This window comes from Taudactylus pleione, unplaced genomic scaffold, assembly GCF_031769625.1.
Source record: "Taudactylus pleione unplaced genomic scaffold, aTauple2 ptg000454l, whole genome shotgun sequence".
NCBI lineage: Eukaryota > Metazoa > Chordata > Amphibia > Anura > Myobatrachidae > Taudactylus > Taudactylus pleione.
Genome location: NW_028284856.1, coordinates 11,471,951 through 11,488,874, shown reverse-complemented (window position 1 = coordinate 11,488,874; position 16,924 = coordinate 11,471,951). Strand labels below are relative to the sequence as shown.

At 43.3% G+C, this 16,924-nt stretch overlaps 1 protein-coding gene across 1 annotated transcript; it reads right to left on the bottom strand.

Moving 5' to 3' along the window:
- Positions 1 to 5,882: 5,882 nt before the first annotated feature.
- On the bottom strand, positions 5,883 to 16,459 carry LOC148505442 (uncharacterized). Its single transcript, XM_088448263.1, has 4 exons — positions 16,320 to 16,459; positions 13,420 to 13,471; positions 7,814 to 7,883; positions 5,883 to 6,458 (listed from the first exon to the last, which is right to left on the bottom strand). Exons 1-4 carry the CDS (start codon positions 16,439 to 16,441, stop codon positions 6,217 to 6,219), a joined length of 486 nt encoding a protein of 161 aa, XP_088304389.1. The 5' UTR covers positions 16,442 to 16,459; the 3' UTR covers positions 5,883 to 6,216.
- Between the last annotated feature and the right edge of the window lie 465 nt (positions 16,460 to 16,924).

The following is a 16,924-nucleotide window of genomic DNA, read 5'->3' as shown; positions in this document are numbered from 1 at the left end:
GTTCGTTTGAATAGCCACCCCTATTTTCTGGACGAGCGAGCGCAAATAGCGAACGGCTCTGAATCAGGCCCTATGTTATTTTGGTGTTTAAATATAAAAAGAAAGAAATGACATCAATAAATGTTTATTATTGTAAATGAAAGGTAAACGTACAATAAAAAATATGATGCATCAGCTTATTTGAAATATGTAAAGTGCTTAGTATATAACCAGCTTTGCTAGGTTTGTTACCAGTACATTAGCGAAGTTCCAAATATTTCATTGAACAGACAATCCTGGGGTAAGATACTTGGCAAATATCAAAATTTGTTCTAATGACACTAATTTCTAGGAACTCATTATTATTTTAAATAGGTTTTTGTTTTTTTTATAAAACATCAATCACTATACTCAGCACTAAGATAGCACCTATTACACTTAAACCATCATGTCACTCATCAATCATATTTATAACACAACACTTACCAGGATGTTTTGTATACACGTGAGTGCAGCTCATATACGCATTTATTCTTTGGTCTTTCCTTACTGATCGACAGCCTACAATTATTATTTATTATGATACTAATAAGGATCATTTCACAAGTTTGTGCTTTTGCTTCTGTCTTTATGAAAAATGTGTATGAAGAGGTTTGGAAAGAGGCATTTAGTAGAGCAGTAGTTCATAGCCTACAGCAGAATACGTAGGTCTGGAGCCTAATAACATGCGTGTCTCTTGTTTAACATGGAACAAGCAGTAAACATTAAATGGCAGCACTCCAGAGCATGACTCATTTAACCTGTAAATTGTAAAGGGTGTTGCCCACACAGCTATTTGGTTGTTAGGAAATCAAATAACTAAGTTTATACAGAAACGACATTGTGTAACAAAAACAGAAATGCATAAATGTAGCATTCATTCATTTCTGTTTAAATATTTTTCTCATAGTATTAGTTTCTATGACAGTGTGAGTAAGTTGCTTCTGTATTTCAAGTTCTCAATACTGATGAGAACTACTTTAACATTGTCTTACCTTCCCCATAATTATTAACATTTATTTATATAGTGCCACCAAGTTACACAATGCCTTGCAGGGAATATTTAATCATTAACACCAGTCAATGCCTTTTTGGAACTTATAGTGTAAATTTGTTACCACACATACTGGAGTCCAATTCACCTGCAAGTATGTTTTTGTAGTGTGAGTGGAAACTGGAGGAAACCTACACAAACATGGAGAGAATATGTGAACTCCACACAAAAAGTGTCCAAGTCAGAATCAAACCCATGGCCCATGGGATGAAATAGTCCTTACATCATGCAATCATTTGGGTCTAGTATCAGGGGATGGAATCGGGCATTTGCTATACTGTGATAGGTGCATGTTCAGGATTACAAAGAGGGAATACATGACAGAAGCAAAAGAGATAGCTCATAGCTCGCACAGAGGGATAATATTATGACCAGCCTATACATTGAGGGATGGAGGCTGAGCTTATTGAAACCTACATTAGAAATGCCTATTTCATATAAAGAGGACTATTTATAAAGGTCTTAAGTTCTGCTATTTGCAGCAGCAGCAACAGATTAAAAAATGTGGTTATTTATTACTTAAATCATAACGGAACTGTGCCCCCTTTAGGAGACTATCCTGGCGATGACTTTCCCGAATTTAAAGCTCCTTTAGGGCTTGCTTACCCAAGCTGTGTAGAAACTTTAAATGAGAGTTCCTCTGGCAAAATTAGCCTACAGGGCAAAGACATATGCACCGGCAAGATGTACAGTCTGAGAATCTGGTTCAAATGCTTTGAGGAAGACCCTCGGGTTGAAAGTAACGCGTTGGTAACAGGTGAGGGTGGCTCTCTCTTGAAGCTGACCATCCTGCGGATGACTAATAGGATGTAGCACATTTGAACCGGAATCCCGGGCTGTTACCTCTTGCCGGTGCATACGACTTTACTGTGCTTACAAGCCGACTTCTGGTAAGTAGATTGGCTAGGATCATTACCTTTAATATTTTATCACAAAGGTTTTTGATGTGAGTGCTATGTTTGTTTTCTTTGTTTTATAATAAAACGGTAATGCACAAGATATGCACTCCCTCTTTTCTTCTTTTTAAAACACTGGGAGATACAGAGGATTGCTATAACCAGTATAGCTGAGAACACAAGTTGGAAATCAGAGGTAGAGGATAAAGTGATTTCACACTATGCTCTCAAATTTGAGGATTTCCATTACTAGTAAAACTAAGGTGGTAAACCGTTAGCTGGGAATCAGGAGAAGGAGATCATTTGAGCACATACTTCAACAAAGTCTTTTGAGAGTGTTGTAAGTCCACAACCAATAGGGGGCGTGAGAATCACCTAGCAAGTTTAAAATAGATACACACGGAAGGACATTTTATGAAGTATTTCTTTGTCCGGTGTCTATAATTTGATTTAACTCTCATAGCATCTTAGGAACTCATTCAGAGCCACTCGCTTGATGCGATCGCTCGCACCCAGCGTATGCAAATTCGGCTAAGTGACGGCATGGCAGGCGCTCGCTTGGAAAGGCATAAGGACGCCCACTTTGTGTTGGCGAGTGATCACTTTGTGTCTATAGACGCCCATTAGCATATGTAGAGACGCCCACTAGTGCACGTCATCTCCAGGAAGTGTATTAAAACATTGGTACTTCGAGGGCCATCGGAAAAGGCTTGCAGCGCTTGTGGTTACCTTACCTTACCGCAAACACTGCGAGGACTTCAGTGTAAAAAACAGGCAGGTGACGTATACTATGTCGCTGCCTCTTAATTATGCACACCTCTGAAACGGCATTGAAACACTCAGGCATGCCTGCGTTCGCACCTCCACTCCCCCGTTATTAGTGCCCTGCCCCTGTTACCACCCACAAATGGCCTCTCCTGTCACTCTTTACACTGGGCTGTTTTTGCTGGGCAAGTGAGCGGATTCCGATCGCTCCGAGTAGTTCGCGCAAACGCAGAATGAAGCGTGCGCATGTGCGGTCGCTTACCATTGGCTGCGAACGAGCGAGCGGCCGCTTGCGAATGGGTCTGAATGAGGTCCTTAGTCACACTGAAGAGTCATTTATATCTGTGTCTTATTTTGCTTTATATTGATATTATGATTTGTTACCTGTAGTGTCTTTAGTCGCACAAAAGGGACTTTTCTTTCAGTTAGCAAATTTTACATTTAATATCCTTATAATAAGGAATCAAACGCAATCAGCGCCATAGAGCACAATAGAATATTTGCAGCTTTTGGTAGATGGCAGTGATACAACTGCCATCTGTACTTAAACTATGCAGAAACTTTGTTTTCTGTATGATTTCCGGGATAAAAGGGCATTAATAAATATCCTTAAGTTTTTACATTGGCTCATAAGTTTCAAAGAGGTCATTACTACATGCTTGTATTAGGGCTTGTATCAATTTCTACTATTTAGAGGCCTTTGTATTAATAATCATGGAACTGCTACGATTATTCAGTAACCATTTTACGGCTGATATTTTCATTTGTAATACTAAGGGAACTTTCAGTTGCGATAACCTCTGTCCCTGTGAATTACATCCCTAGCATTTTGTAGAAGTCTTTCACATTTGGAAGCTGACACTGCACATGCCCACAGTGTCAGTTTCCTCAGCTGGCCTGAGGCAGCGGGAGAGAGATAGAAAGATCTCCCTCCTGCTTGTAAGTCTCCATAGACTCAAAGTGGTTTACACCCTCTGAAGATCATAGGCAAATGCAGGGGGGGTTTCCGGTTGCCTGGAAACCCCCCTCCCCAGCCCACATTAGAAATAGTAACATAAAATGTTACTAGTGCTGCATGTTCTTCTCACTATCACAAATGAAATAGTTAGCACCACCTGTGGATCTTTTAACATATGTCATCCAGTAATAAATACACCTGAGCGCCAATTAGATCTGGAAAACATGCACTGTTAGGGGTACACTGCTATGTATAGACCATCAATAGGCTTAATTATAAATACCATATAATAATACACTATCCAGTGCATGATGAGACCAATAAGTACATATACTGTATGTCCAGGGCAATGCTAGGTTCTTCTGCTGCTCCCTCAGACTACCGGACTTGCCCCCATGCTCTGAAATGGTGTCCACATCTGAAATAAAAACACTCAGCTCAGGCAGGATGGCCCTACTGCTGCATCTAATGGCTTACTGTGATCGCTGGTCCTGTATATGCTGGAGTTATGACTCACAATACACTTTGTATGTCGCATATTAAAGCTGGTTAAGTGATAATTATGCCCTATTCATGGACTGGCCATACGCACTCTAAAATCCAGCATTTGGAAACCCCCCTCTAGGAATCCTGCGTTTGCCACTGAAGATGGAAGCTTTTCGGAGTTTGGTACATAGGAATCATATTGTAGTCCCTGTTGATAATAGTGGGGACTGCAATCTGCAGGGCTAATTATCACTCTGTCTGAGATTTCTGTGAAATCTCCTGCATTGTGCTATTAGTACATAGGAACAATTCATAAACTTATACGGAAACTGCAGTTTTTACATAATATTATGAAACAAGTATTTATACAACAATCAATGCATGAAATGGCCCTCAAGCTGGTCAGTGAATATTTATGTCACACTGCTGGTAAAATACAGAGGGGTCTATTTACTAAGCAGTGTTAGGAGACAGAGTGAAAAGTGATAAGAAAGTGATAAGATGCCAGCCAATCAGCTCCAAACTGTCATTTTTCAAACACAGCCTGTGAGATGGCAGTTGGGAGCTGATTGGCTGGCACCTTATCACTTTCTTATCAATTTTCACTATGTCTCCTAACACTGCTTAGTAAATAGACCCCATAATCTTGTCAATTTGCATATATGTTACTATTAATCTCCAGTGTGAAAATATGAACACGCCACTGGTTATTAGGTACATAAATCATACGTATTAGCAATCCCTATAGTCTTACAGTTCCTAATGTATATTACAAGAAACCACCGCTGAATAGAATACATGCTCTACATCAGGGGTTCCCAACCACGGTCCTCAAGGCACACTAACAGTCCAGGGTTTAAGGATAGCCATAATTGAGCACAGGTGATTTAATTAATATCTCAGTTATTTTGATTTATCCATCTGTGCTCAACCATGGATATCACTAAAACCAGGACTGTTAGTGTGCCTTGAGGACTGAGGTTGGGAATCACTGCTCTACATCAAAACCCAGATATTGGGCCTTATTCTGAGGTGGACGCACTGCCGATGTCAGATGAAGTGGAGCGATTGTTAGCTATTGCGCATACGTCTAAGTTGCACTGTGCATTGTTCCGATTGTGTCCGTACAGAGTCGCAATTACTATTTCAGGTGCATGCAGGGAGAAGTGTATTGAAAATGTGGTGGGCGTTCCAGGGCAGAGACAGGAAGGTGTCTTTATGCACACATGGAGATAAGCCGCCTTACATGTGTGATAGGAGTGTGGCGGGCGTATCGGTGAAAGTGATGGTGTACACAGATGCTCAACCCCACATATAGGAGGAGGCCGTACATGGATGGAGAAACTACACCTGCTATAGGGCTGGTGTAAGTTTTGATGGTGCAACTGATGGTGGCGTCTTAGGTCGCACCAATGGGTATAACTTTGTGTATGGACACTGAAAGTGGGCGCCTCAGTCCTTGCACATTCGGACACATGGATGTACACAAGGGCAGGGCTTTGTAGTGGCATTTGCATAAAGTCGCAGTGCACCTCTGCGTCCACCTCTGAATCATTACCATTATGTTCTAAGTGTATTTCCTGAAAAATAAAATGTAATTAAATTTATTACACAACTAAAGTGCTGCTTTTCTTTTAGTCAATTAGAAAGTATAGAAATTATTTACAACTGTAAGGAAATTCCGAACAACGCTGGTCAGTCCAGTGATATATTCCCTAACAGACATCAAAGCTACTGACACAATAAAAAATACTTTTCTACTCAAATTGTTAAATACAAAGGATGGTCATTTATCATACATACACTTGATTTATATACATTGGCCTTAACATTTTCTATTTTTGTATTTGAATGAATGACAATCCTAATTTGATAGGTTTGCTGCTGTTTAAACTACAAAAATAAAAATGGAATGGTCAGTGGATCCCTTTCTTCCATTTTTGAATTTGAGAGTCACAATTTGGAGACCTAATTTGTAGCAAGATGAATTCATGGGCTTCATACAACACTATCTGTTTGTGGATAAGTGCATCTGCAGATTACAAAATGAGACACACTGATGACTTTTTAGCAGGGCCATTTGTAGAAGCCAAGTCTTTCTGTTTGGGTCCTGTTGTGGAAGTCATAGGTTTCTTGCTAGGAGGCATGCCTGAGTCTTCTTTAGTGGCCTTAGTTGAATTCTCCTGAGTATTGGTTGTGGAGTGATTTTCCTTGAGTGGACCGTCTTGGATCTTACCGTCTTGGGCCTTGTTATATTTTTTTCTTCTCTGTTCCATGGAATCTGTGTTTTACAACATTGGTAAGGAATCTGAATATCTGGGAACTTCTTACTATTAATTAAACTGTAACTGTTATGGCTACTCTTCTTTTCTACAGGATCTGTCCCTGACAGCCACTAACAAATATTATGATATTACGCTGTGACACCAGTAAAACTGATAAATTGGTGATATTGGGCCTGATTCAGAGGTGGACGCTATTTCATTCATGACTGCGTCTCTGTGCGCAGCTGTACTGTGAATATATGCTAATGCTGCAGCCTATTAAAGCTGTACAGAGACGCCCACTACCTGCATATCTGCCGCTTGTGTACAAAGATGCACCATAGGTCGCACATTGACTGCACATCGGTTGCACTATTGATCTTCTGAGCTACCCTACTGTTGCTCACAATGTCTGTTGAAATTAAGCCGACAGGGCCAGTGAAATTTTGGACACAGACGCAGTCGCTGGCTGCCATACAGGCCCAGAAAACCGACGCGACGTGCCCTCGCTTGACTAGCCGACCCACCTCCATTACCTTACATAAACACACACTGACTTTCAATCACTCCAAATTCTCACTGTGACTGCCGTCTGTAAGTCATCGCGACGCATGTACAGTGCGACTCGAATGCGTGCGCAGTATGAAAAACTGCCTAACTGTACAAACATCGCCATAGCGTACACATCTGAATCAGCCCTTTATATGAAACTGCTATGTCAGTATTGAATGCATTCAAATTGCAAAGTTTCCCATGCTGCACTTCTATATGCATTTGTTCCTGATTAATTAATTAATTTAGTCAGCCAAACAACCCAGATCTTAGAAAGATGTTACAAATCCTCTATGCTCACTAGATCATGTGGTTGTGACTGTAGTTGCCATGGCAGTTATGTCATTGCAAAATTAATAATCATTAAAAGCAGCAGAAGTAACAAAGAAAGGAAAAATCCACAGTAATCTATAGGCCCCCATACATCTGTGACGGATTGCCGCGATGTTGCGATCCTGCAAACTGGCACCGCAGGATCGGTAAAATCCATCATGTTTCATTTCACAGATTTGCCGATCACGATCAAAATATGATCGTGATTGGCACATTGGTAAAATTTAACATGGTAGATTTCACCGATCCTGCGACGGATCTCGGAACATCGATGGCCAACCGGCGGATTGGCGTTCCCGATCTGAACGCAGGATCATGCAATCCGACAGAAGATGTATGGGGTCCTTAAGTAAAAAAAATAGTAAAAAACACTTAATTTTTTACTTATTCACTAGCCCAATAAATTGCTTAAATTGCAGACAAAACAGTGTGCAAGAACATAAACAACATTCAGATGTGCATCTGTTTTACATTGGGTAATACTTACGAACATTTGAGCTTTCTTTTGTTGTTGCTAGTTTGTTCTGGGTGTTACGTATTCCATCATTGTCACTTGACTACTCCAAAATATATAAATATGTATTGTTATAAAACAACATTTATACCAGGCATACAATAACTTGTCAAACTGTCAGAAATGTTAAATAATTTTATTTGCTTCACAAATCGTGACCTGAAAAGCATTTAAAAAATAAATTCACTATAAGATAGAAGGAGTTTATGGACTTTGGCTGAGCCGGCTCGAGGCGTTCGGGATGTTGGGCACCTCCACCACCGCGGCGGTGCTGACCCCTGGGAACAAAAAAGGATGCCACATGCATGCGCGCGTCATCCATTCATTGCAGAGTGAGCGCTGGGGGCAGCCCAGCTACTGACATAGTGCTGGGCTTGCCCCTAGCCTGACGTTAAATGGGAGGTGTGCCATACGCGCACAGCCCAAATAGCACCATTTAAGGTCGTGGTCTGTGGGAATTAGACCACGCCCCATTGTTGGACGCGTGCGGCTTAGCCGCGTGTGAGATTTGGGGCATCTGGGTCCCTCACTGCATAGGGCGCAGCTCCTGCTGGAGCTGGCTCTGGACAGTGGGATCTATGTACTAAGCTTTGTATAAAGAAAGTAGAGAGAGATAAAGAACCAACCAATAAGCTCCTAACTGTCATTTTTCAAACTAAGGGCCTCATTTATCAACGAGTTTTTTCATTCACAACACTTGTTGCATATGATAATGGTGCTCCAGCCAATAACCTCCCAACTGTCATCTGTTTGAAAAATGACAATTGGGAGCTGACTGGCTGGAGCACCTTTTATCATACGCAATTAGTTTTATCACTCATTGTGAATGATAAAACTCATTGATAAATGAGGCCCATAGGGGTCTATGTACTAAAGCTTGATGAGAGATAAAATTCTGGGAAAAAGTATTAACCATCAGCTCCTAACTGTCATTTTTCAAACGCAGCCTATAAAATGTACGTTAGAAACTGATTGGTTGGTGATTTATATCTCACAATTTTCTCTCTCATCAAGCTTTGATACATAGGCCCCTAAGCCTTGGAGAAAGAAAAAGTGGATGGACATAGTACCAACCAATCAGCTCCTAACTGTCATAACTCACTTTACAGGTTGTGTTTGAAAAAAGACAGGAGCTGATTGGTTGGTACTTTATCTCTGTGTACTTCATCTCTCTCCAAGGCTTAGTACATAGACCCCACAGCCTGTAAAGTGACAATTAGGAGTTGATCGGTTGGTACTTTATCACAGTCGACTTTATCTCTCTCCAATGCTTGTACTATAGACCTTTATTTCTACATTATTTTCCATTTGTAATTGTCAATTCAAACACTCAGTGCATTGCTAATAGCTTTCTGTGCTGTGTATGTATTTAAAACCCAGTGAATTATGAAAAGTGACATCACGGAGGGCAGAGCTGTAAAAACAAAAAACAAAACTTTGGGCATCGATATGGAAAACAACGATCAAACAATAAAACAAGCAGGAGCAGCAACCAAGCACTAGCGCTGTAGCTGCTGCCACCACCAATCATCACGATGATACTGCTTCAACGTCATCTACTAAAGCTGATTCTTAAGGGCGAGTGCTATGTGTGAGCCTGACCTTTCTGATACTGTAATCGTAGAGAAGCCTCCTTCCACCATTTCTGCACCCTCTGCCAATGTGGGGTTGAGCCGTAGAATTTAAGAAGATGCTGACCTAGAAATTGAGGATGAGGGGGATATTTGTGTAGCTGACACCAGTGCTAATGAGGATGCTGATGATGATGATGTTGTTTGTGTGAGGCACCAGTTGAAGCAGTTCTTGCCCGTGATAAGAAGGAGGCCATTGTCATGCCTGGGCATAAGATGTAAAAATCCACCTCTTATGTGTGGAATTATTTTAACCCAAATCCTGGCAACAATTGTCTTGCCATCTGAAGCGTTTGTAAAGCCACAGTAAGTAAAAGGTAGAGACCTTAACCATCTAGGAACCTCCTCCCTGTTACATCATTTACAGCATGTTCATGAAAAGTTTTTGGCAAAATCTGAAACTTATGCTAAAAAAGTAACATTAAGCAGTCCAGGGTCAGCTAGCTCCCTTCTCTCTGCTAAATCCAAGCATCTGCAATCTCCACCACCAACACCTTCATCATCAATATCCTCCATAATGATCGAAAGTAGTCCTGCATCCAATTTGATAAAGCTAACTGACTCCTCCCCTATCTGTTCCCCCCAGATGCTGCTGGGGGTGGATCTTCATCCCAGAAGGGGAACAAGAAGACTACTAGTAGTAGTTTAAAAAACAATTGGCTGTTAAACAATCCTTTGCTAGAGGAGGCAAGTATGACAGCTGTCACACAGTTACACAGCAGATCACTGACGCCATGACGGCTATGCTAATATTAGATCTGCTTCCAATATCCGCCATTAATGCAGTGGGTTTTAGAAAGTTAATTGAGGTCCTGTCTAGATTCCATTTGACTATAAAAACCATTCCCTGCCTGTACATGGATGTTAAAAAAAATATAATTATTGGCCTACAAAATGCCATTGTACCCATTGTCCACCTAATCACAGATATGTAGACAAGCAGAATGGGCAAACTAAAGATTACATGACTGTGACAGCCCACTAGGAGGGTGTATTGCCTTCATCTGTATGAACAGCAGCAGCAGCATCTAACAAATGCCAGCTCATTCAGAGGCAGGCTACTCTATGCATCACCAGCTTCTCTAAAGCTGGCCATACTCTAGACCACTAGATCAACTTTCATCCAACAAGTTCGCCGTATGCTTGATCACGGAGGGTTAGGGGGGAAAATAGGGTTAGTTATACTTACCTTATTAGCGATCGGGATCTTCACCTCTGCCGGGCTTCTGCTGTTGGGATTTGAACCGGCGGTAATACTTACTACACCCCTGCCATCTTGTCTGCCACTGCGTCCTATACGTCCTATATTCCTTTAAACTGCTGTGTGTTTGTGCTACTGCTCTGTCACTTAGCGCCTGATTCAGGTGGACGCTATTGCAATTCGCACGCAGACTGATCGATTGTTTGCCATTGCGCATGCATATGCATCACAGTGCGTGTGCACGAAGGCAGTGATCGCCATGTGAGCCTGAAGACCACAGAGGCCCATTGCAGATTGATTGACAGGAAGTGACCATTTGGGGGTGTTGACGGGGGGTAGTTAAGAAAACACAGACGTGCCTGGGCGTTTGACCGCCGTTTCATGGGCGTGCATAAATTAGCCACTGCAAGTGCATACGCAGCCCTGCATGGCAGAAGAGCTCCCTAGGCTGCGGCAGGTCAGACCTGCTGCAAGGGTAAAATGGCCACCGATGTCCTTCCATGTTACCGATATTTATGTTTGCTTGCGATCACGCATGCAAGTACAAAGGCAGCAGTGGGCGTCTTTATGCTCGGGTGATCTTTGCAAACATTAGCATATTTTCACAGCTGCGTGAGTGGGAATGTGCGGCTGCATACGCATTAGCGTCCACCTCTGAATCAGTTTAGCCAGCCAGCTTGCTGCAGCCATTGGCCTATATTGATGAAAAGTCAAAACAATATTGTGAGCTGTGAGGTGGTCAAAATTGACTGCAAATGACTGGAAATGAATGTTATTGAGATTAATACTGCAGTCACAAAATCAGGGCCTGATTCAGACCCACTCGCAAACACTATGCGCTCGCGAGCGGGTCGATGTTTGGCCACTGCGCATGCGCCCACCGGAGCCACCTCCGACGTGCGCATGCGCGGGACCCAGCTAGTGACGGGTGCTCCGTCGCTCCGGGTCTCGCACCAAAAGGGGGTGGCTGTCGATTTTGATCGAGAGCTCGCACCATTTTGGAGGCGGGCAGGGGGGGGTGGCTGGCCAAACGGAGGCGTTCCCGACGGAACGTCTGCCATTTGGGGGCGGCCCCACTGATGTCAGTGGTGACCTTTTGGCTCTATGAAGCTCACTGGGGCTTGCGGTAACGAGACCCTACCGCAAGGGTCTCATCTCAAGCCCCGATGGTCGCGATGGTCGAGACCATTGCGACCATCACCTGGCCGCTCGCAATAGGTGTGGGTGGTCACCCACAGCTATGCGAGCAGCCCGGAGGCCGCACCAAAAAAAAACACCCTGATACAGAGCGAGCGCTCTTTTAGAGCGCCCAAATTATGTGATTTTAGCTGTTTTTATAATTTTTTAAATAAAATACAGATCCAAAACCAAAACACTTGAGGGCAGTTTTGGCAAAACCAAAATCCGACAACTAATTAGAACCAAAACCAAAATACAGAGGTTGGCGCATATCTCTAGTCAGGACACTCAGGGTCTCAGTCAGAGTGTCCATGTTGACCCCTGTCCATCACTGAAAGTGCCTACAAGGGACATGTGAGTGTCAGAAATGGACCATGAAGCAATGGAAGGTGGCCCAGCCTGATATATCGCATTTTCTTTTACATACAGTGGAAGGCTGGGTACATGTGCGTCATGCGCGCGGCATCCATTCAGTGCCGGGAGAGGGCTGTGGGAAGCCCAGCTAGTGATGGAGTGCTGGGCTTACCCCCAGCCTGACGTTATTTGGAAGCGTACCATGTGGGCACGCCTCTAAATAGCGTCACATAGGGGGCGTGGCCTATGGCAATTAGATCATGCCCCCATTTTCAGTCGCGCACGAGAGTGCTATACATCCTACCGACACAGGGCGCGGCTATCCCTGGAGCCGGCCCTGATGGGGGGAGGCAGGGGCTGGCTGGCAACTTTTAGCCTGGGGGGCAAATGCATGCAGGCGGCCCTGGCAGAGTAGCGTGTGTGTCCGAAGAATATGCGTGCTACGGCGCCCCCCCCTCCAGTGTTCCAGGGAGGAGGCGGGTCGATATGGGATTAATGTAAGGTAAAAATAAAGATTAGGGCAGCCCCCTGTCGTAGTGCCCATATGCAGTGCCCCCGTGTGCCACAGGAGAGAACACCCTTATGCAGGCCTCCAGTAGTGCCCCCAGTAGTAGTCCCCCCCTTTGTAGTGCCCCCAGTAGTAGTAGTAGTTCCCCCATTTGCAGTGCCCCCAGTAGTAGTAGTCCCCCCATTTGTAGTGCCCCCATTAGTAGTAGTCCCCCCCCTTGTAGTGCCCCCAGTAGTATAAGTCCCCCCCCCTTGTATTGCCCCCACCCCCCTTGTAGTGCCCCCAGTAGTAGTAGTAGTAGTCCCCTTATAGTGCCCCCAGTAGTAGTAGTCCCCAGTAGTAGTAGTCCCCCCCCTTGTAGTGCCCCCAGTAGTTGTAGTCCCCCACCTCCCCTTGTAATGCCCCCAGTAGTAGTAGTCCCCCCTTTGTAGTGCCCCCAGTAGTGCCAAACCCCCCCCAGTAGACACACGTAATATTTAAAAAAATACTTACCTTAATCCCCGCTCCTGCCGCCGCATTCTGCTCCCTCCGTCTGTCCTCCAGGGCCGGGCCGCTCTGCATTATTGGAGAGACGTCATACGACATCATGACGTCTCTCCCATTACCCACTGCGGGAGCCGGAAGATGGAGCGGCTCCCGCAGTGGGCGCAGCAGCGGCAGCTAATGAGAGTCTGACAGCCTGTATAAATAGCCATAATTAACTTACTTCTGTCTTTTCATCTGATTTTTTTTTTCCGCAACCAGTATGGTAAAGATACCTGTTGAAGAAGTGGAAATCAAATCATATTTTAAGTAGCATGTTTCAAGCTATAGCACGGTTAAAATGCTATAAGTAACATTACACCAGTGTCAGGATCCCGTGCCGGCATTACTATATCAACATACTCACTGTGGAAATAGAGGGACTGATTTGGAGTCACACATAATGCCGATATTCATGCAAATGGTCAATGTTTTTCTACTACGTCCCGCAGCGTAAACGCTCAGAGGCGCAGTAATGATCGGGACGCACGGTCTCAGAAATGTATTGGAAAGGTATTGGGCGTTCATGGGCAGTGACTGGGAGGTGGCTATTAAGACGCACAGACTTGTGGGAGCGTTCTTGGAATGTTGCAGGCATTTTGCAGAAGTGGTTGCGAACTCAGATGCTATCATTTACATCGGGGGCCATACTCAGACAAAGAATCTGGCCTAGCATAGGGCAGGTGCAAGTTTCGATGGTGTGTGCATCTAAGGACACTCAGTGGGTGTCTCAGTCATTGCGCATTTAGACACACGCTTGTATAGCAGGGAAGGGGCTTCTAGTAGCATTAGTATAAAGTCGTAGATGCGACTATTGCAAAAGTACAGCAGTCACAGCAGCGCTACGACTCTAAATCAGCCCCATAGTGAGTGTTGACATCCTGGCCGCATCCCCCTGATAATACAAGAAAGGAGCAGCAGGAACGTAAGCCTGAGTGCCCTTATTACAATATTAATTCAGTTACAATTATTATTACTTTCTTAATTATATGGGCACCACTGTTCTGTAACTCACCAGTGGCGCTTCCACTTACATTTGATCAAGTGAGACTCTACAAAGATCCTGTTTATTAATCAGATTTAAATCAGCTCTCAGACAGTTGTCGTAAAATCTCATGGGATCAGTAAAACGGCTTTGAAATCTCCCGCTGCCCAGCTGACATGATGATTCATTCACTGATTCCAGCAAAGCAGCTGGAGGTTTAATACAGCAGTGAAGGTGGAAGTGGCACAGGTAGGCTACAGGGGTGCCCACATGTCTTACAAGTACCAATTTATTAAAAGGCAAACATCTGTCACTTCCAGAATTCTACTTATCTGAATTTGTAATTAGATCACAGCAAAACTATCAAACAATAGGTATAAAAAGAAGTTTGCTATAGAAGTGCAGTGATCTAAACAGACATTCAAAATTACAGAATGAAGGGTTTATTTACAGTTCTGAGCAAATCCAGCTACTGGGTGCAGCAGTTATTCCTGGAAGGAAATGATTTATGCTGCACGGGTATTAAAGTAAGATACACAATTTAATAGGTGGTTATCAGCGATAGTTCATGCCCTCTTCCCAACTGGCTGAAAATCATGTGTAAACAGCAGTATCGTGCCTATTTAGGAAAAGCTTAACACAATAGATATCAGAGATATCTCCTACATTAGGCAAAATAACGCTACCAACACAAGTCCCCATTATTCTCAATATTTACTGCTGTATGGGCCAGTTTAGCACTGGAGACTAGAAGTAACAGTATGACTGGAGATGGATCTTCGGATTCCTCTCTGACAACTGGGCTATGCGTATGAGCTGCAAATAAAGCTGCTTATTAGGTACTAAAGGTGCTGCCTGTGGGGCAATGTCATCATCAGGATGTCCTCCTATCAGAAGTGCTGTCCGAACATGACTTCAGTGGTAAATTGCCCTGTTAAGACATCTGTTTTCACTACTTTTAGCGGTGATAACTGATATTAATTAACAGGGCAAAAATTTATAATCTGCCCACACATTTTTTATTTGTCCCCTTCCCCCGCTGAGCATGAAAAGCAAATTACAAATAGGAAAAATTTAGAAAAAGCTTTGGTGCACTTTCTCCATATAAATATAACTATGGCCTCCTATATGAGTGACTGCATCTCTGTGCATAGCTGCTTTCAGTGACACACCTACAACACTCCTACAAGACACATACATGCCTACCCTCCCGAAAGTCGCGGGAGGCTCACGATCTTTCGGGTATCCCCCTGCACCCCCGGAATGGTAGCCACTGCTCCTGCATTCTGCCCACTTCCTAGTGAAGTGGGCAGTATGGGGAGAATATTACCAGGGATTGGTGGGTCCGTGCATTGGGGGTGGGGCCTAATGACGTGATTCTATGAGAATCACATAATTTAGCCCCGTCCCCTATTCTAAATATTCGGTGTACGCAGTGAATTCCTATGAGGGGACGGGGCTTGATGATGCGACCCGGACGGCCCCACCCCCAACTCCGCCCACCTGCTTCTCCTCCCCAGGCTTCTCCCGGATGGAGATATTATAAGTCGGCAAGCATGATTCAACATCTCCGTTAGTCTTTTTAGCCACCCTTGTTACCTCCCAGTCAGCGACCAGGAGCGCCCCTTGCCTTTCTGCTACAGTGCATCTGCATGTGTTCTGCAACTCTGTACAAACAAAATCGGGATGCATGCGCAGAGCAACTCAGACCCATCCGCAGACTTAGAACATTGGCCAACTGTGTGCGACATCGACACTATTTACAGGAAGTTATATAATTGCCCCTATAATATATTATAAAGATATTATTTACAGGGGTATAACATTAGATAATATAATTTTTGCAAGAATGAGAAATTATTGTGTACAAAGTTATTTTACCATTGTGAGCTGCCATCCAAAAACAAAGACAAAAATCACACATCTTGGAAAGACTATTTTGCTGCTAATTATTGTAAAAGAAACATTTTGCATTTTACAAACAGTTCTCCATATTTAAAGCAGCTGTAGTGACTTGGGGAAAGGCGATGTCAGAATTAGAAGAGGGTAAAGCTAGGTACACAGTATGCAATTTTTTGTTCAGGCAGTGCTCCCCTTACCTCTGAAGATATGAGTTGCTGATCCTTACTTCTTCATGGTCCTCTCCTCCTTCTGGAATCCATTTGATGGATCTATCTACACCGACTCCAACATGTCCCTCTGCACCTGATGAAATTGGCATTCTTCTCAGCCAAGCATCCAGCACTTTGCTAACCTGGACAAGACTTTATTTGAAAAACTTGACTAGCATATGATCTTGAAAAGAAAATATTTTTAACATTATTTTATGAAATAGGTCAGCGTAAGTCAATTGTCAGTGCAAAAGCCGTAGTAAGGATGCAATTACCCAGCTGTCAAGAGAGAATAGCAGAAAAAAAATCCATTGTAAATACAATATGTTGAACCTCGATCCAAAGGTAAATGTAATAATTCAATAGTGCTTGTATTGTAAATAATAATAAAAAAAGAATATATCCTTTGGCTACATAAACAAATTCAATTCTTTTTTTGTTTGTGCCCCGTCACACTTCCGCAGACTTAGAGTTATGTGTAGTCAGTGACAAGAAAGTATGGACTGTTGAACAGCCTGTGAAACATCTTGCAGACATTCCATTGGCCAGGATCTGTTTGTTGGTGTTGCTCTGACTACAGTAGTATCACAGGG